Source organism: Patella vulgata, chromosome 5, assembly GCF_932274485.2.
Source record: "Patella vulgata chromosome 5, xgPatVulg1.2, whole genome shotgun sequence".
In the NCBI taxonomy this organism is placed as follows: Eukaryota; Metazoa; Mollusca; class Gastropoda; family Patellidae; genus Patella; species Patella vulgata.
In genome coordinates this window covers 65,453,126-65,470,815 of record NC_065883.2, presented here as the reverse complement: position 1 = coordinate 65,470,815, position 17,690 = coordinate 65,453,126, and the positions used below count along the sequence as shown (strand labels likewise).

At 35.9% G+C, this 17,690-nt stretch overlaps 1 protein-coding gene across 1 annotated transcript; it reads left to right on the top strand.

Annotated features, from left to right (window-relative positions):
• The first annotated feature begins 736 nt into the window (after nucleotides 1-736).
• Nucleotides 737-15,497, top strand: LOC126820432 (cytochrome P450 26A1). Its single transcript, XM_050548409.2, has 7 exons — nucleotides 737-880; nucleotides 7,020-7,248; nucleotides 8,367-8,578; nucleotides 9,949-10,069; nucleotides 11,485-11,649; nucleotides 12,332-12,748; nucleotides 13,848-15,497. Exons 1-7 carry the CDS (start codon nucleotides 828-830, stop codon nucleotides 14,178-14,180), a joined length of 1,530 nt encoding a protein of 509 aa, XP_050404366.1. The 5' UTR covers nucleotides 737-827; the 3' UTR covers nucleotides 14,181-15,497.
• Nucleotides 15,498-17,690: the final 2,193 nt, after the last annotated feature.

The following is a 17,690-nucleotide window of genomic DNA, read 5'->3' as shown; positions in this document are numbered from 1 at the left end:
CGTCCCACTTTTCTGCACCCACTGGGATAATGAAGACGTGTAGACGCCATGCAATGTGCTAAGAGGGAAATTATTGCCCTGATAGCGACGCCACGGCCTACTCTTATTTCGAATTCCAAATGTCAAGGGTTATTTTACGTGCACGCCAATGTGTACACGGGACCTTGATGTTCCGTACCACCAGTAGGACTAAACGTTGTCCATTGCCACACCCTCCGTCCTGCAACACTTTCAAGGGGAAACCGCAGTACCGCACAGGAAAATCGCTTAATATATTAATGATTGGTTATAATTGGGGGAGCCACGGCGGCTCAGTGAGTAAGACATTGGATCGCTAACCCGGGGGTCCCGTTTTCGATCCCTGCGTTGGCCGAGAAACTTCATCGGGATTCTCCCCCCCCCCACACACACACAACCTCCTATTGAACAGTAGGACGTTAAAAACCATTTCATTCATTCGTTCATTGGTTATAATCGGACTGAAAATTCAATGTTAATATCATACAATAAAATATCCCAATCAAATCATTTAATAACACCAGGTCACATATTGACCTAGAAATAGGTACAATATACATGTATCTACCTTAGTTCGTCTCACTAGTACATTGTATACTTTATATCTGTACTATTATAGGTCAGACGAGGTGGTGACCTTATATTCTCGCTTCTCATTGGATCATGTTGCACAAGAATTGTCTAATAGCCTCTAATATTGAATATGGGTATTGAAGCAGAAAACTTTTACGTGTATATATAAAGCGAAATGTAAAATCTAGATTATATTCATAGTGTAGTGTACATATATTTTATATACCGGTGAAACAATGTTGTATCAATCTAACTCAAATTACGTGAATTTAACACAATTGATGGATAGGTAAGACTTTAATATATTTATAAACAACAAGTATTTTGGTATATATTATTTTGATGCAGGGTAGCTATACCCGGATAAGAAAAGTGAAATGAGTAAACTTTCTCCTTGATTATCCTTCGAGGTTTTAAAAAAATCTTTATTTTAATGAAGTTTCGCAATCTCCTTATAGTTACTTGTCATAAAGTTTGTATGTGGACAGATGCGGCATAGGCCTACATTCTGGGGGAGGGAGGCATCCAATTTGGCCTCCGAACTTAATCAATGGGGCTGATTTATATTCAATTTGATTTTAAAGTTTATTTTATTTGTTTTGACTTGTTTAAAATGTCTTTCTTTCGAACATTTCTTAGTACTAAGACCTATATTTGAGTCTCGTTCACAGACTATCAAGGAATTGGCCCGGGCATTGCCAAAACTTTGCATAGCACTGATGGAATAGATTGGCTGCAATTTTTATGTAACCTTCTCTTCCCAGGATGGGAGCCACGGTGACTCATCGAGTATGTTAATGATTCAATAATCAGACTGTCTATGGTATGTCAACTTGGTTACCCCTTGTCAACGAAGCAGGCCGGAACGCATGGCAATAAATTGACGAGAAAGCAAGGCCAATCCGTGACTGAGCAAACTTTCCCTCCTATTACACAGCAGCGTATGCCCGTCTTCATTAGCACGCTGGTTACAGTAGGTCGTTAAATCCCACTTCATTTGCATATGCTTTCAGTAAACTCCTGTTTGGACAATTAACATCAGACTTTGAAACCAGAGACCGACACCGATTTGATGCAATAAGTTTATAATATGACACAAATGTTGGAATATGTCAGTTTAACCCCAGACGAACAAACAACCCAGGGTTATTTATCGATCAATGTACGTCCCCGTGGTCTTGATAACAATCTGTCACGTAGATTACAGACAAGTGTTAATAATACGTAATATATGCAAGCTGCAGTAATATAGGCACGATTCATATTGATAGCTAAACGTTTTGATGGAATTAAGATTGGGAGGTTTAAAGGCGCTAAACCTCTAACTCTATATTTACCATAATTTTTTTAATTAAAAACACGAATAAGAATTCAATATCGGTCCATTTAAATCAGTATTCCGTGAACATATTATTTGACCCTAATAGCCAATATTTAAGACACAATTAACATTTTATAATCAGTCGTATATTTTGTGGTGTGGGGCGCCATTTGTAATAAACAAAGAAAATATATCCTACACTATATATACATTCATTTTATGAGCTTCTTGACCAACCGACCAATTATCGTTTACTTTAAAGCGGAAATTCTAAAAAAAAGTCAAAACATAATTATTTCTATATCTGTTACTTATTAATTAAACATGCATCATGCAAGAGCTAAATCTGACAATTGCAGGTCTTTCTTTAAGCCTGAAATGTTATATAAATTATGATTTAGACATTAATTAACTAGTTATAAAGACCATAATCAACTGTCGATGGCATCGCTAGCCTGCGATATTTACTGGATTAGAACCTGTCCGCGGCTTCTGATTAAATAAAAAAAAATGGATAATCGAGACTATGTTTTTTATCGTACCGACTTTAGTAATAATGATCGAGGCTAGACCCAAAATTCAATCGCTAAATACTCGGTTCAGGGTGGATCAATTTGACTGAAATTTTCAGCAAATTCCCTTTACATTATCTAGTTTTTAACTGTTATGTGAGAACTACCAGCTCTTTATCTAATCTCCCATAGTGTATCTTTAATAGGTTGTCACTCTCGCCGACGGTATTTGGAATTCGTATCATTTATTTTTACTGGATGTCTAAGTCTACACAATGAAAGAGAGTTGACTTGATTGAGCGAGCCTTTTCAAACCTGCATAATAACACCGTAAAAGTCAACGTTGGATTTAAAAAGAACATGATATATATGATATGTACAATATAGGTCGAATCTAACAAGCAGAGTCATGGCGGAGCATTACTCCTAAATAACTTTTAAGGGTTTGGGATTACAAAAAGTTTGGAAAATAATTCATATTATTTTTTCTTTCTTCTGATTTGATGATATATTTGGACTAAAAACATATTCAAACTAATTAATTTATCATAATTTTGCTTCATATCCTTCTCAAAATATTGAAATTGCTAAGGAATGCCCTTACTATAAAAAAATCGATCAAACGAGGTCATGTTTTTGTCACGTGACTTACCTCTTTCAGTAGGGCGAAGTCGGAGAAGAATTCATTGCATACACAAGACGATGTTGTCTTTAATCGCTAACTATTTATTACAAATATCGAAGCCTAATTAAATTCTCGGATTATCCACTGCCTAAGTTCTTTTTTCGTGGTTTTTAACTCAGAAACTGTTGTGCGTCTAACTCTTCATAAAATTTACATCAAGCGCTCAATCTCAGCGTGCGACCTTTGACGTCACGCATGCAGACACTCCTAATCGTCGGGTTGTCGATTAGGGAAACCCTTACAATTTTGTCCTGTATGCGCTCCATGAGTGTTTTGGGACGTCCAGTATTTTTCTAATAAGATTGGATATTTCTACTTTCCATATATACCAAAATTGACATACTTTTATTGAAAATAACCACCCGATAAATACTTTTCTGGGAACCTATCTTTAAATGGGCTTATTTACCAAACGTATTACAATGGATTTTTCAGTGCTTTGGATATGCCACTATTGATAATATTAACAAAATAATAGGGATACCTAAAAAAGTTTCTGTAGCAAACCCAAACTTACGGTGACTTTTCTAAAAGCACATAGTATTGTATAAAAATTAATTGAATTGAAAACACGCCGGTGACAATAATGCAATATATCTATGCTAATATTTAGGACTGTCATATGTTTGGCTGTCTGTTCAGGGTTAGCGGCTACACTAGGGCTGTTCCGAGGCTGAAATTTTTGTGTACAGGGGTAGATCGGACCGGGTAGTAATCTAGGCCTGGTGGTGTTGGATTACCGTTTCCGGTTTCGGAGTTATACTACTTTTAACCCGAGCAGCGCCAAGGTCATCCGCTAGTACAAAATAAATCGTGACCTGTATAGTATTATATTGATGATTCATTAAATGAGCAAATGAAATGAAATGGGGTTTAACGTCCTACTGTTCTGCTCCGAACTGGGCTAATGAAGACGGGCATTAAATGAGCAAACATTTAAGATACATTCATATATACAAACTGGGGGGTTGGATGGTCGAATGGTTAGTACACGCGCGCGCTGTATCGTACGGTCTGTCATTGAGTTAAGTGACGGGGTTTCAATTCCCCGGTTGTACGTGACAAGGAGTAGGGTCGCCTGTCCAACCTCGTGGTTTTTCTCCGGGTCCTCCGGTTTCCCCCCACTGCTAAAAACCCCTACGCGCAAGCGAATTATTGAAATAAAAATGAACCGTGTGTTAGTCCCGAAATGACCTAGTTTTTTTCGAGTGGACGTTAACCCCCCTCTCTCTCTCTCTCTCTCTCTCTCTCTCTCTCATATACAAACTCGGTGATTTGATGATATATCTGGAATAAAAACATAATTAATTTATCAAAAATTTGTTTCAAATCCTATCAAAACATTGAATTCGTGAGGAAGTAGACCAAGCTATAAAAATCTATATAAAGAAGTCATGTTTGTGTAACGTGACTAGTTGTCGAGAATCCATTGCATATAAAATACGATGTTGTCATTAATCACTGTCGATTTACCATAAATATCGAAGCTTAAGTAAATTCTCAGATTATCCCCTGCCTGCTCACGTCTTTTTCTGCTTTTTTTTTCACAGAAACTTTTTCCATGCCCGCTCACCATCAGGTTTTTCAACATATACACCAAGCGCTCCCTAACGCAAAGAGGTCAGACAATCCACGCATGCAAACCTTTGACCTCACTCGAACAGACAGTCCTTAATCATCGGACTGTCAATTAGTGTTATTATGTCCTGTGCGCCTCCAGGGGTATTTTTTAAGGAATCCAGTATTTTTCCAGTATCTTCCAAAAACGCCAAAATTGTCATAGTTTTATTGGAAATAACCCGATAAATACTTTTGTGGGAATGTATCTTTAAGACTGCAGTCGATTTTCAAGGACTCTTAATAAAACTACGAAAAAGTCGGCGCACCATTAATCACAATTTTCTGGTCATTTTCAATAAATCTTAAACATTATATTATTATGTCTATAGAGCCTGTAGTCAGCACACCATGAATTACAAATTACAATTTTATGGCCAGTTTTCAAGAACTGCTAATAATTACTATATAATCAGCATACCATAAATTACAAGTTGCAATTCTAAAACTATAATGAAATACACATATTTGTTGTTCATCGACCATTTCGCTTCCCATTCATCAACAGAAAATTTAGTTTACGAGCCATGAGTAATTCGGTTTAAATTTATTTTGATTAGGATATCGCATTTTTTGTGAGAGTGATGACGCCTCTTTAATGAAATTCCTAAGATATGTGTAATGTCAGGCATCTATTATTTTGTGTATTATTATGAAAGAAAATGTAAACCATCGTTCTAACATATAAAATTTGACATCATAATAGGAACATTTCGTAAATATTTTTAATTACCGTACGTGAACTGTAGATGAACCCTTTCAGTTAAAATTAATAATAGAATTATACTATACGGAACGTAGACTGTTATATTTAGTAGTCTCTTGAATAGTCTATTTTTACTTCAACTTATGACCCTAGTAGACAATGTTATAGTCACCTGACCTACCAACCTCTATATAACTAGGTCATCTTCACCTTATTGACCGATATTTACATCCATATATCAAGGACAGCCGTCCGCACGTGTATGTACCCTTGTTTCCAAATGAAATGAACTGGGTTTAATGTCCCACTGTTCTGCTCCGACTGGAGCATACAGTGTGCTATGAGGGAAATTTTGCCCGAATAGCGGCACTACGGCCTACTCTTATATATTTACAAGCTAGGAAATTTATGTTGTAGATACTTTTGTTTATATCATACTAATACTCATGAACTATATTGAGGTTTTAACATCCTACTGTTCTGCTCCAAACTGGGCTAATGAAGACGGGCATACGCCATACAGTGTGCTGTGAGGGAAATTTTGTCCGGACAGCGGCACTACGGCCTACTCTTATATCGAATTCCAACTGTCAAGGGATCTTTCACGCTCACGCCAATGTGTACACGGGACCTCGGTTTTTCGTACCATCCGAACGACCAGATACCTTGTCAGACCCTCCGTCCTGCACCACGGCCAATACCGGGAGCGAATCCGAGACCTCTTGATTTTAACTATATTCCCTTAGAACATTAACAACTCACAGGGCATGGAGATACATAAAATGAAATTAAATGTGGTTTATAGTCCTGCATTTTTGCATCAAGTGCTGTTATGAAGACAGGCATATGTCATGCCAGCAGTGTGTTATACATGTTTACGACCTCGGCTTTTGTCCCAACCGAACGAAAGAATTTTCTACTAATTTACAGAAATGATTTCAACTTTTAACTGGAGAGTTAAAGCAGCTCATCGTCAATTGCATGGTGTCAGACAATATATACCCTTTCATGTATTAATCCATTCTAAGATGTATTTGAATTCAGTATTTAACATTTAATGGAGAACACAAAACAAAATATTACACCCCTGACTTGGATTAAATCGGATTAAAACACAGATGTGACGTCACCCATTGATGTCAGTGTACCATTATTTCAAATAATCGTACGGGCAACTTGCCAGTCGTAGATTATTTATACTAGTGAAATATTAAACTCGCGTGACGTATTTCACTGTAAAAGCACGTGCGGAGTGTCTGTATTTTAAGTTGTTTAATGGTCTCGAGAGCTTAAGACATTGCGTAATATATTAAAACAACACTCGGGCCTTTTCAATATATTACTTAATGTCTCGCTCTCGACCATTAAACAATACTTAACAGGAGGTCCATTAAAAGATTTTGACTAACGCTAATAAATGGCGCTGGATTGTTTATGTCGTTTGCAAGGAGTACTAAACGCTCTGGGAACTTTCAGTTCATTATATCTTTATAAATACGAATTGCTTTAGAACCATTTTACAGATTCAAAACCCTTCAAGTGACGAACAGATTATATATGTTTTTTATTTTTTGGTCATTATTTCAGACAATTCAATGACATAAGCAGACGTCAAGTAGAATTCGAGAATGATTACATTCAATATACAGCACATGTCGCGTCAATATTAGCTCTCGGTTATCTCCTCCTGGCGGCTGTTGTCTATGTTTGGCGCACTTATTATGAAATGCAAGCAGACGTTTCCTCCAGTAAACCATTACCACCAGGAACTATGGGATATCCGATTGTTGGCGAAACAATTGATTTTGCCTTGAAGGTAAGATATAATAACTTTTCAGCGATTTCCGATTATTAATACCTACCGAGTTATGACCCCTGATCACTTTGAAAAAATCTTGTAAACGCTCTAGTGGCTAACGTTATCTTCCTGTATGACACTTGATAACAATCTTGTAGATAATCAAGATCATAAAAAAAAAATTAAGTGGCTTTATTTTTTACACACTGTGTTTATGTTCATAAGAAGTCTATAATTACTTCCGAGTTATTACCCTTGATCACCTTTGAACCCTCTAGCGGTACAACTTACATTCCGATTGATTTGAAATTAATACACAGTGTTTATGTGATGACATCTATTATTTGTCAACGATTTCTGATAACTAGAACATTTACGTTTACATGTATCATCATTCCCGGTACATGTTCTTAAAGAACTAGAAGCCAATCAATTTTTTAATATTTCTGATAATTACTCAATGGTTTGTTACTCTTGATCAGTTTTTAGTGCCTTTAAATGCCCCAATTACCTACAAAACAATAAATCTGACAAGCCTATAGACGGCACGGACATCTTAGCTGCTGTGGGCTTATGTTTCGTTGTCTGGCAACCTATTTTTCTACAAAGCACTACCACACAATAACTTACTGTACTAAGAATGTCCTGCTTCAGTCCTGCTATTTGATCTGGCGAAAAAGATCTGATGACCGTAATCAAAAGCCGGGAATTGTATTTGTTGATAATGAATTTGGGGTTAGAGATGACCAGACCTATCAAGTCAGTGAAAATTGATACAAAAGAGGCTACCGAATGCCATTATTCTTGGTTTCATTAGGATCTTGTAGCTTAAGATTAGAAGCCAAAGAGTTAATTCATTATCTGAGAAAATGGCAAAGGCTACTTAATGCATGCACCAACATGCATGGTCCTCTTTTTATTTCATTAGAAACTGACAAACTGGGTCTATAGCCTTCTGAAGCTGTAGTGTAAGTTAAAGATACACAAAAAGCTGGACTCTGACCTAACGTTATCGTCGGTGCCGTCCAGGAAGTAAAGTACGTAAGATTATTGACTTAAACTGCACGTACCATTCTCAAAATGTCATTTCGAAGATTCAATATGACATTGAATAGGGTATATTTCTTGTATTGCAGGGATGTGCATTCTACACAGAAAAATTAGCCAATTTTGGGAAAATATATAAAACTCATATTATGGGAAGACCAACCATCAGATTGGTTGGAGCAGACAACATTAAGAAAGTTTTAACAGGAGAAAACCATATTGTACAGGGTATGTGGCCAGCAAGTGTTCGGTCCCTTCTTGGAAAGGGTTCCCTGTCATCTCAAACCGGTGAAAGTTTAAAGTAAGAACCCGCTGTTGATCAGTGGCCCGTGTAATTCCCCCATAAGGCCAACATAACAAATACCCATGTTTACGGTAGCCGAAAACGCCGACCATAAACGTTATTTCTCATTCCCCATGCAATGTAACCCGATCTTGGTGTAGTGTTCGCTAGACACATTCGAACATTGAAATCTCGGAATTAATTTCAGAAATTAAGCTAGAAATACTAGATAAAAGATAATATAAATATAACAAAAAAAAGAAGATTTTCCGACCGACGTACCCTATTTTTGGTGTACCGTAAACATGGGTATTTATTTTTTCTTGGCCTAATTGTGATATACTATTCTTTTAAAACCCCACGATACTTTCTAAGTATCGTTGGGGCATCGTTTTTGCCTCTATAAATCCTTCTTCCCAGTTGATCAGCCAACCCATCTCCTCCCTATAGCTGTCCAGACAACTACAGAGCAACTACTTCATCTTCAAGGGGGGTTGGATGGCCGAATGGTTAGCACGTGCGTGCTGTATCATAAGAGAGAGAGAGAAATGGGGTTTAACGTCCACTCGACAAAAACTAGGTCATTTCGGGACTAACATATGGTTTAATTTTATTTCAATAATTCGTTTGCGCGTAGGGGTCGTTAGCAGTGGGAGGAAACCGGAGGTCCCGGAGTAAACCCACGAGGTTGGACAGGCGACCCTACTCCTTGTCACGTACAACCGGGGATTCGAAACCACGCCAGTCGACTCAATGACAGAGAATTACTTTTGGTTAAAAGAAATTACTTTTGGTTGAAAGAAATTACTTTCGGTTCAAAGAAATTACTTTGGTTGAAAGAAATGTGGCCCCATAATTATTGTAATTGATCAATTCGAACTTACTTTATGGTCAATAAATTAAATCTACATTGGTTTTCCTTTGATATTACACCGCCATCTTTATTTCTCTTAGTTTCGATTACCCGGTTGTACGTGACAAGGAGTAAGGTCGCCTGTCCAACCCTCGTGGGTTTTCTCCAGATCCTCCGGTTTCCTTCCACTACTAAAGACCCCTACGCGCAAGCAGATTATTGAAATAAAATTGAACCATATGTTACTCCTGAAATGACCTACTCGAATGGACGTTAAACCCCATTTCTCTCCCTCTCTTTCTTATCTCTCTTAGACAGATATAGTAATAATAATTATTCTGGCTTTTCCGTATGACCTAGCCCATTCTATAACGACACCTAGTCAGAATAATTCAAATATACCACCGAGGAGTTACATATCCACCCCCACCACCATCCACACCCCAAGCCACTTGTTTTATTGTATTTTCTACAGAATAACATTTATGGCCGACCAATTTACAAGAGTATAACAATTCCATTTTTATTGCAATAGACAAAAGAAAATGGTTTTATTGAAAGCCATGGGATCAGAGAATTTAACATACTTAGTTCCAGAATTGCAGAAAGTCATCGTCAAGTGTATAAATTCCTGGTGCCAACAGAAAGACGTGCTGGTATGTTTATATTTCATTATTTTGATTAAACTTCAATAATGTACAACCCACTGCTAAAGATCCCTACACGCAAGTGAATTATTGAAATAGAATTGGACTAATTGAACTATATGTTAGTGGCGAAATGACTTAGTTTGTGTCGGGTGGACGTTAAACCCTTTCTTCAATAACGGGATAATGGAGACGGAACTAATAAAGAGAACCTACGTAGGGAAATCATTTCATGGTGCATGACCGCTTTCATACATGTTGGATGTATATTATTGCACGGTTTTAATATCATTATTGTATTATACAAGATGTTTATGTTTATTGTATCATACACGATGTTTATTATTTATTGTACCATACAAGACCATACAAGAGAGAGAGAGAGAGAGAGAGAGAGAGAGAGAGAGAAATGGGGTTTAACGTCCACTCGACACAAACTAGGTCATTTCGGGACTAACATATGGTTTAATTTTATTTCAATAATTCGCTTGCGCATAGGGGTCTTTAGCAGTGGGAGGAAACCGGAGGACCCGGAGAAAACTCACGAGGTTGGACAGGCGACCCTACTCCTTGTCACATACAACCGGGGATTCGAAACCACGCCAGTTGACTCAATGACAGGCTTTATGATACAGCACGCACGTGCCTAACCATTCGGCCATCCACCCCCCCAAGATATGTATGATTTATTATACCATACAAGATATGTATGATTTATTGTACCATACAAGATATTTATTATTTATTGTACCATACAAGACCTTACAAGATATTTATTATTTATTGTACCATACAAGATGTTTATTATTTATTATACAAGATGTTTATTATTTATTGTACCATACAAGATATGTATGATTTATTGTACCATACAAGATGTTTATTATGTATTGTACCATACAATATGTTATTATTTATTGTTCCATACAATATGTTATTATTTATTGTACCATACAATATGTTATTATTTATTGTACCATACAAGATGTTTATTATTTATTGTACCATACAAGATATTTATTATTTATTATACCATACAAGATATGTATGATTTATTGTATACCATACAAGATATGTATGATTTATTGTATACCATACAAGATATGTATGATTTATTGTATACCATACAAGATATGTATGATTTATTGTATACCATACAATATATGTATGAAAAATACCCTATGATTTATTATACCATCTTCTATACTAATATTTGTGATTGTCGTTTGTCTGTCTGTCTGTCTGTTCGGGGTTGGCGGCTACACTAGGTCTGCCCCGAGTCTGAAATTTGGGGTATAGGGGTAGCTCGGACCGGGGAGTAACATAGGCCAGGTGGCGTTAGTCTACCACTTCCGGTTTCGGGGTTATGACCCCCGAGCGAAGCCGGGTATCCTGCTAGTACAATGTATATTTATTTATTGCAGGGTTATTTAAAATGTCGTGATATGACGTATAAAATGGCAGCCAAGACTATTTTCGGCATCGACATAGATGAAGGACAGTGTAAAGATATGGTGACGGATTTTAAAATTCTTATAGATAATTTGTTCTGTTTACCTGTAAAATGCCCTGGTTTAGCATTTCAAAAGGTAACATATTTTGTTTTTCTGGTATCGTTTAGTAACCCGCCTAGGGACGATATTGGGGTTTGACTCCAATCTAATAAAAATACAGATCTATAGATATTTCGTTTCGTTTTCGTTTTACTTTCGATGGGCTCCATTACAAGTGCAAACAAATAAAACGAAATTTTGAACTATGAAACAAAATAGGATCTGTGTTTTGTACAGATTGGTTTGGCTCGTTTCGGCCCATGTGTATGGTACTTTAAAAGTAAAAAGCATCTATTCGGCTCCCTAATTATAAGGAGAACTTACTGTATTATGTTGTGTCATCCGTTGGCGGACTATGAAAAAACAAGACGTGGGGTTTAACGTCCTACTGTTCTGCTCCGACTGCTTACGGCATACAGTGTCCAATGAGGAAAATTTCGCCCCGGACACCAGCACTACGGTCTATTCTTATACTGAATTCCAAATGCCAAGGGATCTTTTACGTGCACGCCAAGTGTACACGGGCCCCCCTTACTGCACCACTGACAAGGGGAAACCGCACAGGAAAATCCCAATGAACTTTTTCGGTTAACAGCGGGAGCGAACCCGTGACCTCCAGGCTAGCGAGAGCCATCGTCTTACTCACTTAGCCACCGTGGCTCCTTGTGCATTCATAGCATAACACATGACATAATAATATATGCTCTTCTTTTTACAGGCAACAAAAGCAAGAGTCAAGTTAATAGCGGGTATTAAAAAATTACTAGCTCAGTCCGTTGATAGAATTTCCGGTGAGGAAACGTGTGTTTTAGATATGTTGAAGAATTTACCGGAGACGGCGTTGATGCCGGAAGATGACATCATTGATCTGTTAATAGAACTGATGTTTGGCGGGCATCATACAACATCCAGTGCATGCTGCTCAATACTACTACATCTGGGTCAAAATGAGAAAATACGAGAAAAGGCTATCGAGAGTTTGATAGAAAATGACGTCATGGATACTTCTGCTGATTTGACCTATGACCAGATCAACCAGATGACGTATATTGACAACATTATAAAAGAAGTGTTAAGACACAAACCACCTGTTGGCGGAGGATTCCGTAAAGCATTGAAAACATTTGAAGTAGGGGTAAGTCTCGTAACTTTATATATAATTTAAATTTATATAGGATTATAATAAAGAGTTTTAATCATAATTAGCCCCATGTTGAGAAATAGGCGTTAATGAATACTGAATTGCAAATTGCTGATTTTCGCAAAAATAATTGAACTTCTTGTTCTCTAACATTACACGAGATGGTTCTCTAAAATACCACGAGAGTTTTCTCTAAAATATTATTCTGAAATAGAAAAATTGGAACTGACGGCAAATGTTATACTGCTATTAGTTTACGTTTTCTTTCAATGACTTTCTACTGATATTATAATACTAATAGGATCTATACAAGACGGACATGGCCAAGAAATTAAAGTAGCTTAGTGTAGACTGAAGTAACCAGACGCTACAGATTGCCATTCGATTGAGACTTCTCATTTATTTCGCCGAACATAACTAATTTGAAATTTAGAGTAAAAACAGGAACGATTGAATGTAAATCAATTTATATACATTTATATTACATTTTTATATGCGTTGCGACCCATTTGTGTCAATTTCTAGATCCCAAATTATTAGCGATTTAGCTCCTTTAAGTCATGATGACATTAGCCATGTAGTTAGTAATCGTTTACTAACTTCTGTTCAACAGTATACATATCCCCAAAAATATTCAGATGGGTTAATCGATGTTTTACATTAGTTTCTAATGATTTTCCATTAGACTTATTTCTACCATTGTAGAACTGTTAATATTCGACATTTTCAAACCCATAGTTTTGGGTTTAATCTTCAGAATTACTATCTAAACTCTATGCGCGTCTTCAAAACTAGCACACCCCTGACATCCATGGTCCTGCGATTGGACGTCCTTTATAAAAAGTAGGAATTCATACAGCTGTCAATGACTGACCTAATCGAAACTACCAATTAATATGAAATGCCTTTTTATAATCAAGTATTTAGAAGGCCCTCATGGTCAAATACGCCCACTAATGAAGTCTCTAAAAAACCAAGCTTCGGCATGTTATGTAGTTCTTTAATTCGGATAATGAGATGCTTTAGTTGTCTTTCAGTATGTTGCCTATTATTATATTATTATTTTAAAATATAATTATATATTTTCCATCAGAAATACCAAGTGCCTAAAGATTGGACAGTTATTTACAGTGTCCGAGAAACACACAACACTTCGCCATTGTTTGACCATCCACAAGAATTCCGGCCAGAACGATGGAATGACGACAGCCTGAATGTTCCTGACCTACGCTTCAATTATTTACCATTTGGTGTTGGTGCCAGATCGTGTCCCGGTGAGAAATTCGCGAAACTGACACTTAAGATATTTCTGATTGAGCTGATGAGGAGGTCTCGGTGGACTCTTCATAACGATTCACCAGAAATAATTTTAATTCCTTCACCTCACCCAAAAGACAATTTACCTGTCACATTTGCTTCCCTTTAATATACTGAAGCATTACAGAATCAGCCCACCATGTTGTAACCAATCTGATTAAAATACAAGTCCTATTACGTTTCGTTGTTTATAGGCTACTTGGTTTCACTACACCGGGATTTAGAAAAGCTGTTAAATAACCCACGTTATGGGTGATGTGAGGAATTGGCCAATCAAATGGTCTGTTATATTTGGCCAAGTGCTTATCGCGTGGCACGAAAATGCGAGTAAACATTCGCCGCGATTGAAAACAAAACAAAGCATGGAACACTGACGCTGATTGGTTGATCGTATGACCGACGTCATAAGGCCAACAGTCGCACGCATGACACCTAACATGACATCCCACTACAACCCGTCAGATCTTAATGTAGTGGAGGTCATTGAAAGTAGCACAAAAAAAAAAAGAAATAAAAAAAAAGAAAAATCGAAACGAAATATATATCTATATTTTAATCAGATTGGATTGCAACAGGTGTATCAAACATCAAACCCCCACCATAATACAGCCAATACAGTGAAAATACTATTGTAATATCTTTCTTTGACAGTAGGCGAACAGTCCAATCTTATGGAGCCCATTTTTGTATAATCCCAAACGTGAATTCTAGTGTTATATACAATATTTGTTTTATTTTAAATATGCGTTGTGTAAGATTTAGATAAAGAACTGACCGAACTTGCTATCATAATTCAAGAGCAGATAATCAGAAAGGAATAATAGTCTCGGTTAACAATTTTATCGTGGCCTGAAGAGTTGATTATGAGCTTACCATATGAATAACTAAATAACAATTTATATTACAAAAGAAAGCTCTTAACATAATGTATTTTTAAGTAAAGAAATTAGTAGAATTAGAATTAGAGCTTTCAACTTAAAGTGTTCCATAGCAGGGGACTGTTTCACGAAATTTAACTAAGATAAAATCCAAATTTTAGTAATTTGATTGGATAATATTAGACTGATTTTAGTGCTTAGCCAGTCAAAATTGATGTATCTACTAAAATTTGGATTTTATCTTTAGTTAACATTTCGAGAAACAGGCCACAGGGCCCTGAATTACAATTAAAGTTATCCCTAGTTTAATTGGAATTTTGTATAATCTCAAACATGGCTGTTAGTGTCCGTAGTCATTTATACGTGTTCTGTACTTTTAATTATTAGAATTATAGTTCCCTATAAATCCCTTATATAGCTAAATTAGTATTTTTATAATTACAAACTTGACTGTTAGTGCCATAAACATTATACATATTATTCTGTGATTTTAACTGGTGAAATTGGTGCACAATATTTATAATATTTATTAGAATTTTTTTATAATCTCAAACGTATTCTTTATTAAAATTAAAGTGCTATTTTGTTACTTTTTTGCAATCGCCAATCCGAAAACCTATTTACGTATTATTAATTTGGAGAATTATATTTCTCAACTTTAACAACTGTAAATATGTTAGAATTTTGTATATTCCTAAACGTGTCATATACAGGTACATATATTTCATATTATTAATTTGTAGAATTAGAATTTGTATAGAATCCCAAGCGTGTATCCATATGCCAAAATGTATAGTTAATATTACTCATTATTTGAGAAAGAGAGGGGGTTTGATGGCCTGATGGTTAACGCGTGTGCGTTTGATCACAAGGTCTGTCATTGAGTCAAGTGGCGTGATTTCGAATCCTCGCTTGCATGAGGCAAGGAGTAGGATCGCCTGTCCAACCTCGTGGGTTTCCTCCGGGTCCTCTGGTATCCTCACAACGCTAAAGACCCCTACGCGCTAGCCAATTATTGAAATAAAATCAAACCATATGTTACTCCCGAAACGACCTAGTTTGTGTCGAGTTGAAAGCTCGGAAACTAACGGTATACATATTTGTTATTGGCGAATTAGAATTCTCCAGTTAAATTGCTCAGTTAAAATTGTATGTACAAACATATTTAGACTTGATGCCATAGATATATTGTAATGTATTATATTATAAACTCGTGTAATCCCGAAGAAGAAATCATGTGCCATACTTTATTGGAAAATTAGAATTCTCAGATTTGATGCCATAGATATATTGCAATGTATTATTTTATAAAGTCGTGTTATGCCGAAGGAGAAATCAAGTGCCATACTTTATCGGAGAATTAGAATTCTCAGATTTGATGCCATAGATATATTGTAATGTATTATTTTATAAAGTCGTGTTATGCCGAAGGAGAAATCAAGTGCCATACTTTATTGGTTTATTGGTTTATTGGAGAATTGGAATTCTCAGATTAAAGTGATATATATTTATGTTGAGATTTGGTGCCATGTTTATAGATATATTGTATGTATTTATATCGGTGTATATTACGATTTTTTACCAATTACAAACGAGAATTTTATTGTCATCAAAATATATTAGGCCAAATAGAAATTACCTGTGTTTACGGTTACGTGACCGACCCACCCTATTTTTTTAAAAGACGAAAGCATCGACCCTCTAACTTTTTTTCTCATTTCCCTATTATTTTTTTTTTAAAAGACGAAAACGTCGACCCTATAACTTTTTTTCTGATTTCAACCTTAGCTTGGTTTTCTGTAGATAAATTACAATACTTTGGGATTATTTTCAAGAATCTTACTCAGTAATTCAGCAAAATGTGCTAGTAACCGTAAACAAATATTTTTTGCTTGGCCTTATTGGAGAATTAAACGAATGCCACATATAATCATTAGAGAATTAGAATTCTCACATTAGAGCAGTATTCAAGTTGACAGACATTTTAATATACATTAGGCCAAAGAAATTTATTTTTTAATTCTTGAAGGTCTTCATCAATAGATACCCCATTTAATTCCTGTGTGCAATGTTTTGTTAAAATTTCTAAACTTAAATATTTGGAACTAAAAGCTTTTCAGAAGACCAACTAAGTAATATTTGTTTTTAAGTTATATTTTGTTTTTTGTCTGAATAAAGTTGGAAGCCAAATTTGTAATAGTGTTCCAGCAGACCAGAAATTTAATATATTACCCATGTTTATAGTGCTATTATTGTTTTGTATATACTCGTGTAAAAATGTTATAGTGGTATTCATCTATAGACTGTTGTAAAACCACAAACGAGAAAGTCAGTGCCATCAATCTTTATTATTAAACAATTTGAATGCTACATTTTCAGGTGTTATCCATCTAACATCTAAAGGTAAACCTTTAGGACATGTGCTGTTTTGGTGAAATATCAAAAGTCACATTCAAGTATCCAACTTAAAGGGGCCTTAATGTAGAATTTAGATAAAGAGCTGACCTTTCTCGCTATATATTTCAAAAATAGATAAGACAAAATGAATATATTGAAAATTTCATTTAAATTACTTTATCAGTAGTTTTGACAAGATGTGTGGATTGATCGTAACCACCGTACTGGTCATTCGGGTCCTAGCCTTGCTTCTCAATTTTTAAATTAAATCATTTAATGGCTAAACCGTTCTAATCTACTTAAAATCGGAGCCATCCAGTGGCATCGAGAGATAATTATGGTCT

Bases quoted from the DNA above. Each gene is read 5' to 3' on its own strand.
- LOC126820432 (XM_050548409.2), top strand. From the start codon at position 828: ATGTTGTATCAATCTAACTCAAATTACGTGAATTTAACACAATTGATG. The intron at 8,579-9,948 runs GTAAGAACCCGC...TTATTGCAATAG, and splicing joins CAAACCGGTGAAAGTTTAAA to ACAAAAGAAAATGGTTTTAT. The intron at 10,070-11,484 runs GTATGTTTATAT...TATTTATTGCAG, and splicing joins GCCAACAGAAAGACGTGCTG to GGTTATTTAAAATGTCGTGA.